The sequence below is a fragment of the Molothrus ater genome, chromosome 14 (assembly GCF_012460135.2).
Source record: "Molothrus ater isolate BHLD 08-10-18 breed brown headed cowbird chromosome 14, BPBGC_Mater_1.1, whole genome shotgun sequence".
Classification (NCBI taxonomy): domain Eukaryota; kingdom Metazoa; phylum Chordata; class Aves; order Passeriformes; family Icteridae; genus Molothrus; species Molothrus ater.
The window spans coordinates 13182112-13198582 of record NC_050491.2 but is presented as its reverse complement, the minus strand read 5'-3'; the positions used below and the strand labels follow the sequence as shown (position 1 = coordinate 13198582).

Genomic DNA, 16471 nt, shown 5'->3' with positions numbered 1-16471 from the left:
TGTGGAAAGTGGGAATTAACTCGGGTACCACTGGCCCTACGCTCTGTTTTCGGCTGGAAGGGATCCGGGGACCAACCCTGACACCCGTGCCCCCCCACGCCCCCCCGGCATTTTATCAATGGCCCCACGTGGAAAAGCGACGGCCTGACCCCGCCCCCTGCCGCCGAAGCCGCGCCCCTCCTGCCCGCCCGCACACTTCGGGCGCGGTCTGGCCCCGCCCTCCCGGTGACGCCATCATCGCGCGCCGGGGCGCCCTGGCGGCGGCGGGTGGCGATGGCGGCGGGGTCGGTGTGGAAGGGGCTGGTGGGGCTCGGCCTGTTCGCCCTGGCACACGCGGCCTTCTCGGCGGCGCAGCGTGAGTCACCGCCGGGGGAGCGCCCCGGGGCAGCGGCACCCCCGCGCGGCCCACGGGGAGCTCCCGGGGCGGGGGCCGGGCCGGGCCGGCATCATCATCGTCCTGAGGCGCGAGCCCGCCGGCGGGGGCGGCCCTGCCCTTGGGGCCGGGCTGCGGGGAGAGCGGAGCTCCGCGGGGAGCGCGGGGCTCGCTCCGTGCGGGCTGCGGGGAGAGCGGAGCCCCCGGGAAGAGCGCGGGGTTCGGCCCGGACCAGGCTGCGGGGAGAGCGGGGCCCCCGGGGGAGCGCGGGCCTCGCCCCGCGGCAGCCGGGAAGGGAGGGAAAAACGAAGGGTGGGAAGGGGGAGCTGCCCCGGCCGGGTCGCGGCTTCAGCCTGGCCTCTGCCGTCCCGCTGCCCCCCGCCCGCACCGCCCGCTCCCTCCCGGCTGCCTGCGGGGGGATCAGCCGCGCTCCGGAGCAGCGGCACCGGGGGCGGCCCGGGCAGGGTCAGGCTGCCCCGTGGCTCTGCAGCCGTTTCTCTGGGGGTTCGTGTGGCCGGACTGTTTATTTGCGTGCACAGAGTGTTTGATGCGTGCCTGTGTTTCTGTTTTGTAGATCGTTCTTACATGAGGTTGACAGAAAAGGAAGATGAAACGTTGCCCATAGATGTAAGTTTTTGCCATGTGTGAAAGGCAAAAGTCTCTCAATTGCTTCGTTTTAATGCTAGGCAAGCATAAAGTAGTTTTTAAGCTGCACTTTCAGTGGAGCTCCCGCTGTCAGAAAGAACCACAACTTTCATCCCAACTTCTTGTGTGTGTTGTAGTTGTCAGTGAAACCAAACCCCAGATACAGAGCTCCCTCTCTTTTAAACACCCTGGAGTGTCCAGGATTCCCTGGATGTAACTCAGAGAGCTTTTGCATCCATCACCTCCTTTGCAGCATAAACATCCTGCATCCTCTGGCTCTGGGTGGCTGACACGTGTTTATCCAGTGTGGCTGTTTGATCCCAGCACAGCCTGCTTCAGGAAGGGGGCTCTTATTTACTTCATTTGCTTGCTTTTCAAATTTCCACTTCACTTATCTGTTCCCTCTCTGCTTAATCAGAAGGGCAGGGAGATCAGGAGCCCAGGAGAGCCAGGCACGTGTTCCTGGCAGGAATTTGGGTCCTGGAGAGCACAGAACACAGGCTCTTGCTGAGGAGCCATGTGAGTTGATTCAGTTGGTGCAACCCAGACCCCTGCTGGGGCAGCTGGAGCTCTGCTGTGCAAATAGGAGGGAATTTTAATTCTTCTGTGCCTCAGTTTCCCCACTGCTGGATTGCTCACCTCTGTTTGCTGTCACTGGATGAAAAGCAGCAGAGATCCTGTGTGAAAGCTGAGGTTGTTTGGTAAATGTGCAGAATAGCTGGTGATGTGTGTGTTGCACTGTGCTCCCTCTGTTGCAGATAGTCCTGCAGACTCTGCTGGCCTTTGCAGTCACCTGCTATGGGATAGCACATATTGCAGGGGAGTTTAAAGACATGGATGCCACTTCAGAACTCAAAAATAAGTATGTTTTATTTCTTCTTTTTGTACAACTGGTATTTCTGCTTCTCTGTACAAACTGAAATCACTCATCTTTAGCTCAGCCCTTCAAGGCATGCTGTAGGCAGTGACCCCAGGGGAACAGCCACACTTGCAAAAGCCAACAGTGTCTTGAGTTTTAGGGAGAGTTAGATAACAGGCAGAAATCACAATAAACTGCTTGCTTTTCCTCATCTGAAATCCTGCTGTGCAGACTTGGTAGAGGAATGAAATGTGCAGGTGGGAAGTAGAGCTCAGGAATCACCACCTGCTGTCATGAGATGGTCTCAGACTGCAAGTCTGAGTCACTGGAGTCTCACACAGTATATTCTAGGCAGGACATCTGAAAGACTTTAAGAAAATAAGGGATTTTGGGCCAAGATTTTGAAAAGGATAGTTGGTTAGAGCATGCCAAGGTCGTAGGTCCAGCTGCTTTATGAGCTGTTCACTTCAGAGTTGGACTCAATGATCCTCGTGGGTCCCTTCCAACTCAGAATATTCTGTGATTCTGACAGGAAATTGGATGTGCAGACATTGCCTCTCAGGCCATTTCCAAAACCACAGTGGAGTGTGGGAAGTGAGAAAGTTGACATAATTGTATTTCAGAGTGTTCACCTAAAGCTTTTAGCATGAGGCTCCCAGGGGGATGGAAAGCTGAGCATCATCAGGGTGGTGACACAAGTGACAGCTGAACCAAGGCTGGCACGTGGTGTGTCTGCAGCAGCACCCACAGGCTGCCCCCGGGCTCCAGAGAGGAAGGAGAAGTTTGTCACGTGGACATCTTGTGGTCTTTTCACAACTGTGTATTTCCTAATTGATTTAGTTTAGGAAACTTAAAAGCAAGTGTTTGGATTGAAAACTTGTATTTTTGTGTCTTAAGTCAGTAGGCCCCAGACTGTCTGTTCTTAACTCCCTGCTCTGAGAGAGTGTTAACCTTGGCTTTTTGCATTTATTTTGAAGGACTTTTGACACATTAAGGAACCATCCATCTTTTTATGTATTTAATCATCGTGGTAGAGTGTTGTTCCAGTCCCCAGACACAGTGAATTCTTCTTCAAACCAAGATGCTTTGTCATCCAGCTCGGCACTGAAATTTCGAAAACTTGAACCTCTGCGCCGCTAAGACTTTTACAGATGATACCAATAACCCAGGACACTGAGATGTAATATTCAAGTCGGGGATGTAAACACTTTTTTTAATTTCTGGAGCAGTATTTATATTGATCTTCCAGACTTTATAAAATATATATATATATAAATATATATATATAAACTAATGACCTTCTTTGTACACTGTTAATGAGAATGACTGAATTGTGGATTGGCAATGCAGTGTAAATTCTACAGTTATGCTGTGAAACACATCTTCAAAGTTTCAGATATTAAAACGAGTTGCAGCTAACTTAACTTCAGTTAAAACAAAAAGCAAGCTAGTTTTTCCTGCAATTAATGCTCTTTGACAGGAGGGAATGTTTGAGTGTATTTATTTTCTCAGTTTGCTTGCACTACAGTCTATGGATCCCCTCAGAAATGCTGTGTGCACTGCATCACTGAACAGCAGGAAAAGGGGCAGCACCTGATCCTAGAATGCCTGTGGGACACCAGCACGGTGTGGCAGGGGAACTCAAAGAGATTGCTTTCCTTTTTACTTTTTTTACAATGCTGAAAAACAGTTGTATGAAGGGTTATTCTTTTTTTCCTGGTTTTTCACTACCATATTATTTCCTCGTTGCCCTCCTTTGTTTCATGTGAGTTGCCCCAGGTTGCCCCAGGCTGCCTGGGCTGTGGCTGTGATGGGTGCTGGTGTGGGGAGGCAGCTCAGCTCATCTGCCACACTCCACGTTCTCCAGCTGTGAACTGGGGAATGCTGAACGTTGTGTATGTGCTGAACATGGCATTGGCACCAGGTACAACCTCCAAGTCATCTTCATATTTAAGTATCAGTAAGAGCTGTCCCTTCTGTGAGTGATCCAGCAGCTTGCTCTGTTTGCTGGCACTAATCCAGGACAGCCACCCCTTTTCTGCCAACAGCGCCTTCCACCTTGATTTTTCCAGCTGAGCCCCTCGTTGATTTAATATTACTGTCTTGATTTCATGTATTAGAACTGATCATACTGTCCTTAACTCTTACTTATGTCTAAATTCTTATCCCCCCTCAGGGGCTGAATCAATGCTAAAATCTCTCTTGGTCTGGCTTTTCACCTCCCTGATGCAGCAGAGGGAGGGTAGGTTGAGATACTGGTGGGGCCAGCAAGAATTTGGCCTGGTTGGAGGATGTTTCACTGACACAGTGGAAACTCAGCCTTTTGTCCTGGCATCTGTTGAGTTGTGTTTGGTATTTTTTTAAACTGTTAAAAACTGTCAAAGGCAAAAAGCTTGGCAAAAATACTGTGTAAACCCAAGTCCCTTTTTCTAGCTCTGCCCATCCTATGGAGTGGGTGCCCCAGTGCTCGAGCAATATCCACGGCTGCTGCTCTACAATCACTCTAAAGCATCTGGGTTTGATTAGAAAGGGTTACTCTGCCAGCTGAAAGCATCTGAGCTGCAGGATGAGTTCCTAAAGTGTCCTGGTTCCCCTCTTGCTGGTGTCAACACCAAAGGCCTCGGAAATAGTATTGGGTCATCCCTCCGTTGGGGACAGAGCTGTTCCCTTGGGGGCAGGGCTGGCACTGAGGGGAGGCTGAACATGGGCCAGGTGACCTCGTGGGGCAGAGGAGAGGCAGAATTAGCAGAGGGAGGGAGAAGCAGGGCAGGAGCTCAGTAAGCACTGTCACAGATGTGTTCTGCAGCCGTGGTTGCACTGAGCCCTTTGCAGAGGGCCTTAGAGCAGAGCTGCTCACATGAAACATCTGAGAAGCCTCGTTTGTGCTGCTGGAAGGCTACAGGACCTGCCTGAGGTGTGAGGTGCTGCTGGGACAGGGAGGTGGAGAACATCACCTGCTGCTCAGAGCAGGTCCTGCTGGGAGCACCCTGGGGCCTGCCTCAGGGCCCTTCTGGTGAGGAGTGGCCTCACTCTGCAGCAGCAGCAGTTCTATCACAAAGCTGTACAAATTATTTTTTCTTATTGATCTCACAATGTCAAATAAAAATTGATATCCTTAAAGTGTTTGTTTATTATTTCTGACCATCCTGCAGCAGCAAATCCCTGGTGAATGACTATTTAAAAGTGACTGCCCAGCACTGACATGAAGTGATTGCCTTAATTATGGCAGCTCTGTGTGAGAGTGCTGTCTGGCCTGGTGTTCATTATTGGGAGATAAGATCAGAAGGGGGGGATCAAAATAGCTGCAAGTAGCTGAGTAAAACACTGAGGAGGGAAATATTACCAGCCTGGGGATCTGCTTGCCTTTGAGGCTCCTCGTCATCCTCTCTGGCAGAGCTGACATATTTTCTGTCTTCAGTTTAACCACAGTAAAGGCTTTTCTACCATGTGCTAATCTACCCTGCCAGCCCACAGGGACAGGCTCCTGCAAGGTCTGGTGTTGCAACAGTCACTGGGGGAAACACTGAGGCTGCTCCCAGGGCTGGTGATAGTTAAAATCCTGGACTTGAGCAAGATCACTTTTCACTCCTTGCTCTGCTTTTCCACTGGGGGAGGTTGAAAAGTTAGCAAAGCACTGGAGGAGTTTGCCCAACTACAACATCCATCAGGATTGCACCAGACTCACCCCTCATCTGCTTTCTGTGCTGCTGCAGTTCTGCATCCAGCACAGCACACAAGGGGAAAACACCAATAAAACTGGGGAAGGGGCACCTTCACTAGCTCCCAAAGCCATCTTGAGCTTACCTTGCAGCATGGGCTTCTTCACAGATGAGCTTCTCTTCTTCAAAAGCAAAGCAAGAGTCGAGCCAAGAGTTTCTTGAATTAGACTGGAGAGTTTCCAGCCTCGCCCAATGCACATTTACAGCCGTCACATCTTGAATTGCTTTGGCTACAAGCCCTGATATTTCTACTACATTAAATAGTAAAATAAAAAATATGTGCTGGTAATTTCAATTCATTGCTGAAGTAGCAGCTTTAATCTGCTTTAATTTTGCTGGGTTTTTGAACTATTGCAGTGAGAACTCAGTGGGGAACTGCTAAGGAGGGCAGGAGTCATTTATACCCTTGCAGGTGGGGGCATGGGGACCACAGTTTGTTTTGGAGATTGGTCACTCGTGCAGCCCACACTCCATGCGAGGCTGGAATGGGAGTGCAGCTGGCAGAAGCACTTATTCTAGAGGTCAGTGAGGGCTGAAATGCAGCACCACGTGTGGAAATCCCTCCCGGTCACACACCTGATGTGTCCCCTCTGTGTGTCCCAGAGCTTTCTTGGGTAAGCTGGCAGCTCATGGCCCCTTCCCGGTGCTCTGGAGCACCCACAGTCCCCCTTGCTGAAGAAAGCAGGGAATGACTATTATTTTCTAACCCTAAAATGATTTTTGGCTTCCTTATGACTCGCTTCCCACGATTCAGGTTCTCTCACACTTCACCACACTGCAGCAGATCTGCCCTTCTCCACCTCTGACACCTTCAGCAAGGACATTACTGTGGGGACATCCTCCAGCTGGATACAGCCACCCACCAAGAGTGGCACCATTTCTGCTCCCTTTTGCCACCTGCACCAACAGCAGCAGATTTCCACCAGACAATTTGGGAAGGCTGTGGCTCACCCCAGAGCATCCAGGGACACAGTGCTGCCCCCAGGCTCCCAGTGGGAAGCCCCCAGCCAGGCAGGGAAGCTGCAGCTCTACAGTTCCCTGCTGTCCCAGCCATGCTGTGCCAGACTGGCAGGCTGCCTGCAGAGGGGAAGGGCAAAGCAAGGCTATTTTGAATGTTAAACAAGCAGAAAAGACTTTGGTACCAGCTTTCCACAGCCAGAACTAACAGCAAAGGCAAAACACTCCTTGGATTTGGCCTTGAGGTTCACCTTGAAGCCATAATCACCAGGGGCAGAACCCTGGCAGAAATAAATCTGATATTCCAGCAGGTAAAAGCCTTTTCATCAACCCCAGCTTGCTCTCAGTGACACAATGCCATTTCCAAATACTTCAGACTGCGACGAAAGCTACGTCCTTAAAATGGCAGCGAATTAATTTTCCTGTCCTGCTAACTTAATCCTTTTTCCAGCCAAGAAAGGCAAATGGGAGTTCACAGAGCAGTGAGGCAGCCGGGAGTCTGGCAGTGTGAGCAGGAACACAAGCCCCAGGGCTCCTTGGCAGGGACCCAGGCTGTGTGGTGTCACAGCTTCCCAGGCCATTCTAATAGGAAGGGAGATGGAAAAAAAAGAAATAAAAGGTGACATTTGGATTATCAATGGCTCACCCTATGCCAGTGGTCCTGGGGAACCCACAGCCCCCCAGACAGAGAGATGTGGATGTTTATTCCCAGTTCATACCCCAGTGCTGCCAGGCAGAGCACCCAGCACTGGCAGTGCCCTCTCTGCCCAGACTGGTGCTGGCTGAACCAGTTTCCCCAGGATCTGCCTGAGGCAGACCATGCTGCAGGGGCACTTCACTTTGCATTTCAGAAAAAAAAAAATAATAGAAGGGAAAAAAATATTCCCTTCCTCCCCCCACAGTATTTCTGCTATGTATTTTAGAGCAGTTCAGTACCAGCCACAAAAGGCCAGTGCTGATGTCCCCAGAGCCACAGGCTGCTCCAGAATCCCTTGTCCCTGCCCCAGGAGGTCTCTGCTCCAGTGCAGGATGCAGGAGGAGCATCCCCTGTGCACAGCAAAGGCTGAAGCAGTGATTGATTCCCCATCCCAGATGCAGAAGTGCACAAAACAGGACGCAGCCCAAAGCAGTTTTGGAGAGGTCAGTTTGGCAGGCAGTCCAGAGAGGGACTCCACTCCTGTTCCCCACATCCACTCCAGGCTGTCACTCCCTGGACTGAAGCCTCCAAGGCCTGGGTGAGCCCCCAGTGAGGCACCACTTCCCCAGCACAATGCAAAGCACATGGAGGGGAGAGAAGGGGTCAGATAATGCCCCCTCCTTGCCCAAGGCCACCATGCTGCTCTACAGCCTCCTGTCACACACAGATCCCTGCTGAGGTACCTTAGAGATAGTGGCACCATTTCAAAGTCACCATCACCACTCTGAAGCTGGAGCCAAGCTGCTCCTTCCATACCTGTTTAAATACAGCAGCTTCAGAACACAAAGGGAAATCCACAGCAGAGTGAGCCCCATGTTCATCTCCCATGGGAGGGACCCACATATCCTACATATCCCACATATCCCACAGAATGCACCAGGGCTGGTTTAAAACCCTGCTCTGCTGGTGGCCAAGCACAGCTATGGCCATACTGCTGCCTTGGGCTGGCAGGGAGGACAAACAACCATGGGAACAGCCTGAGCTGTCTCCCAGCATGGCAGCACTGGGCAGGGGAGTCTCAAGGCACTTTCTTCTCTGCATTTGCTTCTTGTGCTCAGGCAGCAGCTGCAGAGCTTGAAAGGGGCAGACCTGAAGCTCAACCCCAGCACACTGAGGAGCAGAGCAATGGGATGCTCCACAGAGATGAAGTGCAAGTCAAAACAGGAGCAGTGAAATAAGAAGTGAGTGAGGACAGATGAGCTCCAGACAGAGCAGAGCACTCCATCAGCAGAAGCCCCCTCGCAGGGCACCACACCAGCCTCACGCTGAGCACAGCACTGACCTCCCAAACTCACCACTGCTCAGTCCCTCAGAGCTCCCACCTCGTGCCTGAACATAACAGGGACAGGTTTTCAACCTCTTTCTGCTTTCCTATCATAGCAAGAGCTGTCCCTTTCATCTCCTTACCTTCACAACCCCTTCTCCCTACAACAGTGGGTACACCAGGGCCAGGGGTGCAAGGCATACCCTGGGAAGGAGGGCCTGTTGTATCTACATTTGCAAGAATTCACCTTTGACCACCTGGAACCCAGACAAAAAAAAACAACTTTCAGCTGCCCCACGAGGTCAGAGCCTCCTCAGGGTCCTGATGTGTGAAGAAAAGCCACCACCATGGCTCAACCTATTATCCAGCAACCATTTCCCATCGCAGCCGGGGCCGTGACTCACCGGGAGCTGCCTTTCCTGCGGGAATTCACAGCCCGTTCCCAGGAGTCGCTGTGACCCCGTTTCACCTGCTGGAAGCCGCAGGCGCTGCCGCAGCAGCAGCAGCAGCTCGGTGAGAGCCCTCCCAGCTCACCGAGCCCCAGCACGCCCTGCCCACATCCAGCTCCTGGCATTCCTGTTCTCTGACACAACTCCTGCGGGAGGGGTGGATGGATGGGATACACTTAAAACAGCCTCTTCCAGAGCTCCCGAGTCCCCCACCGCCTCCTTTTCCACTAATGATCATTTTGGAGAGCAGCTTCTAAGTTCTGTGTGTGCAGAGGGAGGAGCCTTGAGCCCAGGGATGCCAGCGGAATTTCAAAATGTGCTTCCACCGAGCTGGGAAAGGAAAGGTGCTGGAGCAGCTCAGGTCAGAAGCCAAATTCTAACAAAGAGGCAGCACCACCACAAGTGCCAAAAGGCTTGGGCAGCTTCTCTGCAGTCCTCCTACCTTCCTTTCCAAGCTCCTGCTTTTTTCCAGCTCCAGAAGCACACTTCCAGCCAAAAGGCACCCACTGCAGCCACCTCAGTGTGGAAGCAGCAGGGAGCCTGTCCTGCCTCCACCTCACACTGCTCCCATGCCAGACCCAGCTGGCAGGTGGGAGAGCACAGGGAAAAAGGAGCCCACTGACACGTACAAGAGCCCAGCAGCCAGTGTGCTGGTTTGTGGTGGGATTGTCCACACCAGGGAAATAATTCAAGTGTGCAAGACCAAATTAGGGCACAGATTTTATAATTATCTTTGTTAGTGACACACTAATATGACCTTGGGTAAGTCCCTCCATCCATCTTTAAAGGCACTCTCAGAGGAGAGCCACAAGACTTTAATTAGCAGCCCTAAAAGTGCTCAAGATAGCTTGTCTCTCTTCCAAAATAACCAACTGCAGATGAATTGGAACAATCTTATTTTCAAATTCTGCAAGCAACTGGGATCCAGGCTGCTCTCAGATCAGTCACTTCAACAACATAATCAAAGTTAAATGTGCCAGCTGTGCATGAAGGGTTTTAATATGCTGTGCAGACTGGAAAACAGCTCAAAGAATCAATGTTATTTTTCCATGGCTGGGATGTCACTGTCGAACAGCTGCATTATAATCATCTGCAATCAGCAAAATGCCTTTTTTTTTAATCACTTTCTAGTCTTGGGGAACAGGGCTCATTTTTATTTCTGTCCTACTTAGGAAAGCACCCTTGATCCCTGAGACACCCAGTGCCAAGGGATCAGGCAGCCACTACAGCAGCGTGCCCTGACCAGACCTGTGGCTGCTCAAACCCCCAGTACCCCGACAGCCTCCTCAGCTCTCAAAAGCTGTGCCCAGACAGGAACTGCTCACACTCCTACCACCACCTCAAGGAACAGCAAGTGCATTCCCACAAACCCAGCAAAAATCAGCTCCATTTGCCTGCCTATTGCCACTGATCCAGGACCTGGGATGGTTCCAGAGCAGTCCCTCCCTGTGGAAAACCTGAGCACAGCCAAGCATCCTTCTCTGCAAGGGCCACCTCTGCACAAGCACATGGGTAACAGCTGCAAGATGAAGCAAGGGGGGAGGTCTCCCAACTTCATCCTTTACAAAAGAAAGAACCTCTGATATATTCTACATATTAAATATTTACAAATACAATTTAACATTAAAATATACACCTGCTCTGGAGTAAATGACAAGAAACAGGCTGACCATGCAAAAAGAGCTTTGCCCTGACAACTACCAAAATGCTTTATAACCCTCTCCTCCTGCTCAGCATCCTGCAGGGCTCGGCTCTAAGTACTTTGTAAATGAGCACACACCACGGGGATCATTCCCAAAAGCTCTGTTCCTCCTACCAGCTGCTCAGCAGTGGCAAGTGGAGCACTGGGATTCAGCAAATTGCCAAAGGTGTCCAATATTTGAAGGGACATTATGCAAGACTGTTTGCATTAGAGGAGTGACAGTGATGGAGATGACAGCAAGCACATCCAAGTGCCAAGGATCCAGCTACTTCCACTGCAGCTGGAGACGGTCCAGGACTAGGAAACAGCCATCAAATTCCCACTGCAGATGTAAAGATAAAACTTCCCCAAGCTCTCAAAAACATCGCATCTCAAGCAAAAATCTCATCTGAGGTTTCCATTCCACCACCTTTCCCAGGCCAAACTATTCTTCTGGACTTCAATATGAATTGTTTGAGAGCTTCATCCCGAGCTCAAAATCTGAAGAAATATGCAGCTGCTTTGAGCACTTCCCAGCTCCTGGTGAAGAGCAATTTTCCTTACATGGTACCAGCAGTCCCCACTCCTGGCAAAGCTGTGTGGGTGAAGGCATGTGCAGCTCAGTTCTTCCACTGCCTATGGAAACATCTTCCAGCATTTACCACAAGGCTGTACAAGTCTGTACAACAATTTAACTCCTTCCTTGGGACATCCATCCTCTGAACCCTGAGTAATCAGCTGCTCAAGGCATCAGATCTGTGCTCCCAGGCCTGAAAAGCATCTTGTGCACTTTTAAAATGAAGGTTCTGACATGGAAGAGGTGAAGCTGAACCACCTCCCACAGCACACAAGCAGCACCTGCCTTTTCCACCAACTCTTCCCACAGCCCCTGTCTGCATTTCCAGCTCCATGGACAACCACAGGGCTCTCCTGCCACGCTGCTTTAGCCACTACCAAGAAACACCACCACATCACAGACTGAGACAAGAAAAACACCAATGCCAAAACCAAGCCACTCTTTCAGTGATGAAACAACAAGCCAGGCTGCAGCTCAACTGAATGGATAATTTCAGGGAAGTTCAACATTTTTTGTTTAGTCCATCCTCCTTGAAATGATCTCAAGATTCAGATTTAGAATACAGCTTAACAATTCCTGCAGGCCAGAAGATTTTTGCTAAATCCCAAGGCATTCTTCTTCTCCAGTTTCTTCCTTTTCCACTTAGGATAGACTCCAACTTGTTTTTGCAGACCTGCAAGCAGCAGCTCCTTTTAATTCCAGTGACTAACATCCTTCCTTCAGATCTCTGCCAAACCTCCTGTCTGCCAGATCTGAAGTGTCTTTGGCCTTGTTTTCTGCTTAACTAGGCTGCACATTCTCAAGACAAGCACTCTCAAGTCCATTTGCTAAAGGTGTGATGTTGCCATGTTGCTGGTATGAAACTGTAATTGAGCTTTACAGTTTTTTTCAACCGTTTGTTCCTGTTAGGTAATGCATTTCTTGTATTTTTCCATCAGAAGTTTTTAGTAGATACTAAAGAACAGGCCAAAAGAAATGAAACTCAACAGCCTATGCTGCTGCCATTTCAGCCAGGCAGTTTAGAGGAAGAACCAGGAGAAAATTACCAGATGGAAGAAAAACCAAAAAAATAGGTTTGAGGGTTTTTTTTTTCCAGTTTCCTGCAAAAGGAGACATAAAGTTGCTTGACCACAGCACAGTCAAGCACAGCACAGTAACAGCCTCTGCAGCTGCTATTTTGGAAGATGACAATCACTCTCTAATGCTGGTTAAACCTGGGCAAGAATACACATAAATAAAATAAATACACTGCACCCCCAAAGTGGGAACAGCAGCATCCAACAGACACCTGCCACAGTGACCAGCCTGGGAACTGCATGGCTTAGGAGGAAAAACCCTTGATGTCTACAAGGGAAAAAATAAAGGTAACACACACTGAGGAGGCCTAGTTAAGAGAGGGTCAGAAAATGGATGCAGCAGAACTCGCACAGGTATCCAGGCTCCAAAGTACCTCACAACCCTTCCAACCCAAGGAAGGCAAATGCTAAATTTGTTAATTCAGATTGTTAAACAGTGCTCCTTACAGGAAACTCAGAGCCACATTCCTTCCCTACTTCCCAACATTCAACTGTGCCACATTATTTCAACCTTACATAAACAAGGGCTCAAACATGTAACTTTGAGCAAAGCTCAAATGGCTTCCAATTCCAGGATGCATCAATGGACCCATCCTCTCTCCTGAGCCCTTGCTGAGGGACACTCCTGCTGTGAGAGGCTCAGCTGTCACCCAGGTCACAGTCCTGGTGACACAGCTCTTGCTGCTGGGCTGTGCTCTGTACCAGGCAAGGCCAGGCCTGACACCAGCGTGGCTCTCCTGGCTGTCCCTGGAGTGCCAGCACAGCTTGGGACTGTGTTTGTCCAGGCATGTCCCACCCACATCCAGCACTGGGGTCTGGTCACAAGGAATTCTCTCCTTTAAGAATCTTCTTAAACCAGCTGTGCTGCTTCCTAAATGATACATTTCCATGTGGAATTCAGGGCTGTGTGTGCTCTTCATCAACTGCTGTTGCTCCTTTCTCTTCATCTCTGCACTGACAACCCCTGAGGACATCTTCCTTCCTTCTTATGGAGACTCATGTCCAGTTCACTGTATGATTTCTGCTGCTCTAATATTCTAACTCAAATTCAATCTATTCAGATAAAATAATGGTGAGATCAGGGAAAATTCCCACTGCTTGTACTTGACTATTTTGTAGCTTCTGAGGTGCAAGATTCCAAAGGAGTGCATGGAAGTTACCAGCTCTCTGCAGCTGATTTGGCAGCCAACTCCATCCCACCAAAAGAGCAGATTTACACACTGCCAAGGTCACTAGTGAAAAATATGGCCCCTGGTCAGACACACAATGATCAACTGAGTGTCTCTGGAATCAGTGATGAAAACTAAAACAGCCATTAACTATATGGAAGAAATCTGTCTCCTCTTATCACCTACTATTTCAAGAATAGCACATTACATGCAACTTGATGCATTCAACCAGGCCATTTTACAACAAGGTATGCACAGTATATCTGACCCTCTGTAAATAAAATCCCTTAGAAGAGTCCAACACTTGGCATGGGATGTCCATCACAGTGACAAACAGCTGCTATATGAAATTTGAAGGAGTAAATCCTCCTTTGTATCATTTCAAGGTATTTGTGGGGTTTTAAAATAAATATTCAATTTTATTCATCGGCACAGATGAATAAAAGTTACTTCTACGAATCAGGGCAAATTTTAGTAATGCCTTCTCCTATGTCACTTCCTTCATATACACTGTGACAGATTTGCTGCTGCTGTATTTCATTTCCTTCTTGAATTCAATTTCCTTCTTGGATTTCACTGGTGCCATTCCAATGGTCAAACTGCATCTTCCAAGGAAACCAAGGCCACTGCTTGAGAGCGGATGGAAAAGATGTCTCACAGGCTGGCTTGCACTAAAAATACCAGCAGGAACAGAGAAGTACAGGCTCACCATGAGAATCTGTTTCCCTGCCTGGCCAGTCCACTGGAATCCCTGGGATATTTCCCCTACTAGGCCAAGAGCACAAGTCAGCACGAGCACAACTTTAACCTGTCTTTTAAAGAAAGCTGTTAGAGGATCAGAGGAGGTTATGAGCAAACAACTGAAAGTACACACTTGTCCCAAGAGCCACTTCGTACTGGCACATTACTGGTACTGTACTGCTTTAGGGAGAAAAAAAAAAATTAAATACAGGTGGCTTCAGTCTTCTTTGTATGTTCTGTCATCTATGGAATTGCCTTTGGACAAAATAGTTAAGAGGAACAGAGGAGAGGATACCAGCTCAGGTAACCAAGGGTTTGGTAAACTGGAACTTATGGCCCTCAAAACTGAGTAAGAATGTGCACCCCAGAGGCCAAGCTGAGTGACACCTGGGCAGCTGCTCCAGGGTACAAACACATTCTGCAGCTAACACCACAAGCTGAGTTTGAGGATGTGAAAGACCAGGTTCAGCTGGTTTTACAAAAATATCCTCAGTCTGCTGGTAACAGACAACTGGAGGAACTCAGTGCTGCCCGCTACAGACTCCTCAGATTAGCACTTCTTAAAAATTAATAAAATGGTTTATTTTATATATACATATGTTCAAAAAAATTTATACAGTTAAAATATCAAATTAGTGATCTGGTAACAATACTGTTCAAAATAATCTCTTTTGTATGAACATTAAAATACACGTTTTTAAAAGCGTTTCCTTTTAGTGCTTCCAAAGCACAGCGTGTGCCAAGGCCACCTGAAGAATCTCCGTCCTCCTCACAGGATGAAAGAGAACTGAAGTCGGGGACCTGGGAAGCCTCAGGTGCACTTTCATAATGTCTGCAGACAAAACAGAAGAGAGTCTGAGGTAGATTGTTTAGTGACCATCAGGTGGTAACAGTCACAGGGCTGTCTTTAGCTTTCATTAACACAATAGCAGTTTCTTTACTCTCAATCTACACTGAATCTCAAGTTTAAAGGCATGGCTAGCAGTTCTTGGGAACAAGACCCTTGTCTCTGTGGTGGCAACATGCAATTTTACCAGTGCAGGTGTTTCTGGGAGGGTTTTTTTGGGAACACACGGGCTCTCTCCACGATGCAGACAGTGTGTGCATTTGACAGTGCCCCATTTTAGTGCAACCTGCTGCCTATAGCACGTAAATGTCTAATGACAGCGTTCAAATGAGTAAATTCTCATCACCTGCAGGAGGGGCAGCAATGGTTATTTTCTTCCGCCTGTTGAGCAAAGAGCACCCTCCACAGGAAAAAGCCACACCTTTCATAGCAAATCCTTAAGGTTATAGCCCAGCTTCTGCCGAATCAGGCTCTTAAAGTTAAAGCTCCACTGCTTCTTCTCAGACTGTGACAGTAAAATCACTTGACTGCCGAGATGGTGAGGGCAGCAGCCTCGTCCTCTTCCACTCTTCTGTGGCACAGCAAACTCGTTCCTGGTCCGCATTCGTCCGGCTGGTTCATTATTATCTGCTGTTGACATGATTAACTCTGTTGGGTGGGCTGGTGAAATCTAGTTCCTCTAGTATTCTCTCTAAGTGTTGTATTAAGACCCGTTTTTTAAACCTACAAAAGAAAGGGAGAGCAATATAAGTTTCTTCTTAGAAAAAGACAGTTGAACAACTCAAGAATGTTCAGCCATGACAAATCGTATTCCTAGAGGCTCCCTGTTTCCAGTAGGGAAGAGCTTGCTTTATTGCTGGCATTAGAATGGCCAGAAAATTTAATTTACTATATCTGCCCCTCCCCAACCCACTCGTGTTTTGAGTTGGTCTTCAAGAACAACCTGTTATCTCCCTAATTCATATTTAAACTTTAACATCATTTATTACTTAAAAATGTAACAGTAGTAGTTTGACCACTAAAACAATTATAGTTTAAATATGTCAAAACAGAAAATCAGAATACTAGTACTGATAAAGTTTATTATTTACTACCATGATCTAAATTAATATTAAATTTATGACTCTGAGTCATTTCTATCTATACAAACCTTGCTGCTTCCTTGATAGCAAATTCAATGAAATACTTCTGAATTTCCATAGGTCCTTGCACCTCCTCAAGAAGAGAAAATATTTTTTCATAATCTAAAAAAAGAGACAAAAATTCAACCAAGTATTAAAAATGAATGTTGCAGATAAAATTTCAGAAAAGCTGAAGAGGCAAAAAGGAAAAACAAAGCTCAGTTTCATGTATCCCTGTATGATAAAACACATAAGGCAAGAAAAACACCTGCACTAGCTTTAAGAGCAGAACACAG

At 48.5% G+C, this 16471-nt stretch overlaps 2 protein-coding genes across 5 annotated transcripts in view; one reads left to right on the top strand and one right to left on the bottom strand.

Moving 5' to 3' along the window:
* The first annotated feature begins 254 nt into the window (after positions 1 to 254).
* On the top strand, positions 255 to 4997 carry MMGT1 (membrane magnesium transporter 1). Its single transcript, XM_036402386.1, has 4 exons — positions 255 to 355; positions 948 to 1000; positions 1777 to 1880; positions 2855 to 4997. The coding sequence occupies exons 1-4, from the start codon at positions 274 to 276 to the stop codon at positions 3015 to 3017; spliced, it is 402 nt and encodes a 133-aa protein (XP_036258279.1). The 5' UTR covers positions 255 to 273; the 3' UTR covers positions 3018 to 4997.
* A 9767-nt stretch (positions 4998 to 14764) lies between these two features.
* LOC118698619 (integrator complex subunit 6-like) overlaps positions 14765 to 16471 on the bottom strand; it is a 40031-nt gene continuing 38324 nt past the window's right edge. For 2 of the 4 annotated variants that reach the window (XM_036402064.2, XM_036402065.2), the window contains 2 exons: positions 16205 to 16298; positions 14765 to 15777 (listed from right to left, as the gene is read on the bottom strand). In XM_036402064.2, the coding sequence (XP_036257957.1) occupies positions 15678 to 15777; positions 16205 to 16298 (194 nt within the window). In that variant the 3' untranslated portion in view covers positions 14765 to 15677. The remainder of the gene's footprint in view (positions 15778 to 16204; positions 16299 to 16471) is intronic. The other 2 variants (XR_004981922.2, XR_004981923.2) reach the window with 2 other exon arrangements.

Excerpts from the sequence above, each read along its gene's own strand:
- MMGT1 (XM_036402386.1), top strand. The coding sequence starts at position 274 with ATGGCGGCGGGGTCGGTGTGGAAGGGGCTGGTGGGGCTCGGCCTGTTC. Across the intron at positions 356-947 it reads GGCCTTCTCGGCGGCGCAGC|ATCGTTCTTACATGAGGTTG; the intron begins GTGAGTCACCGC and ends TCTGTTTTGTAG. Across the intron at positions 1,881-2,854 it reads ACTTCAGAACTCAAAAATAA|GACTTTTGACACATTAAGGA; the intron begins GTATGTTTTATT and ends TTTATTTTGAAG.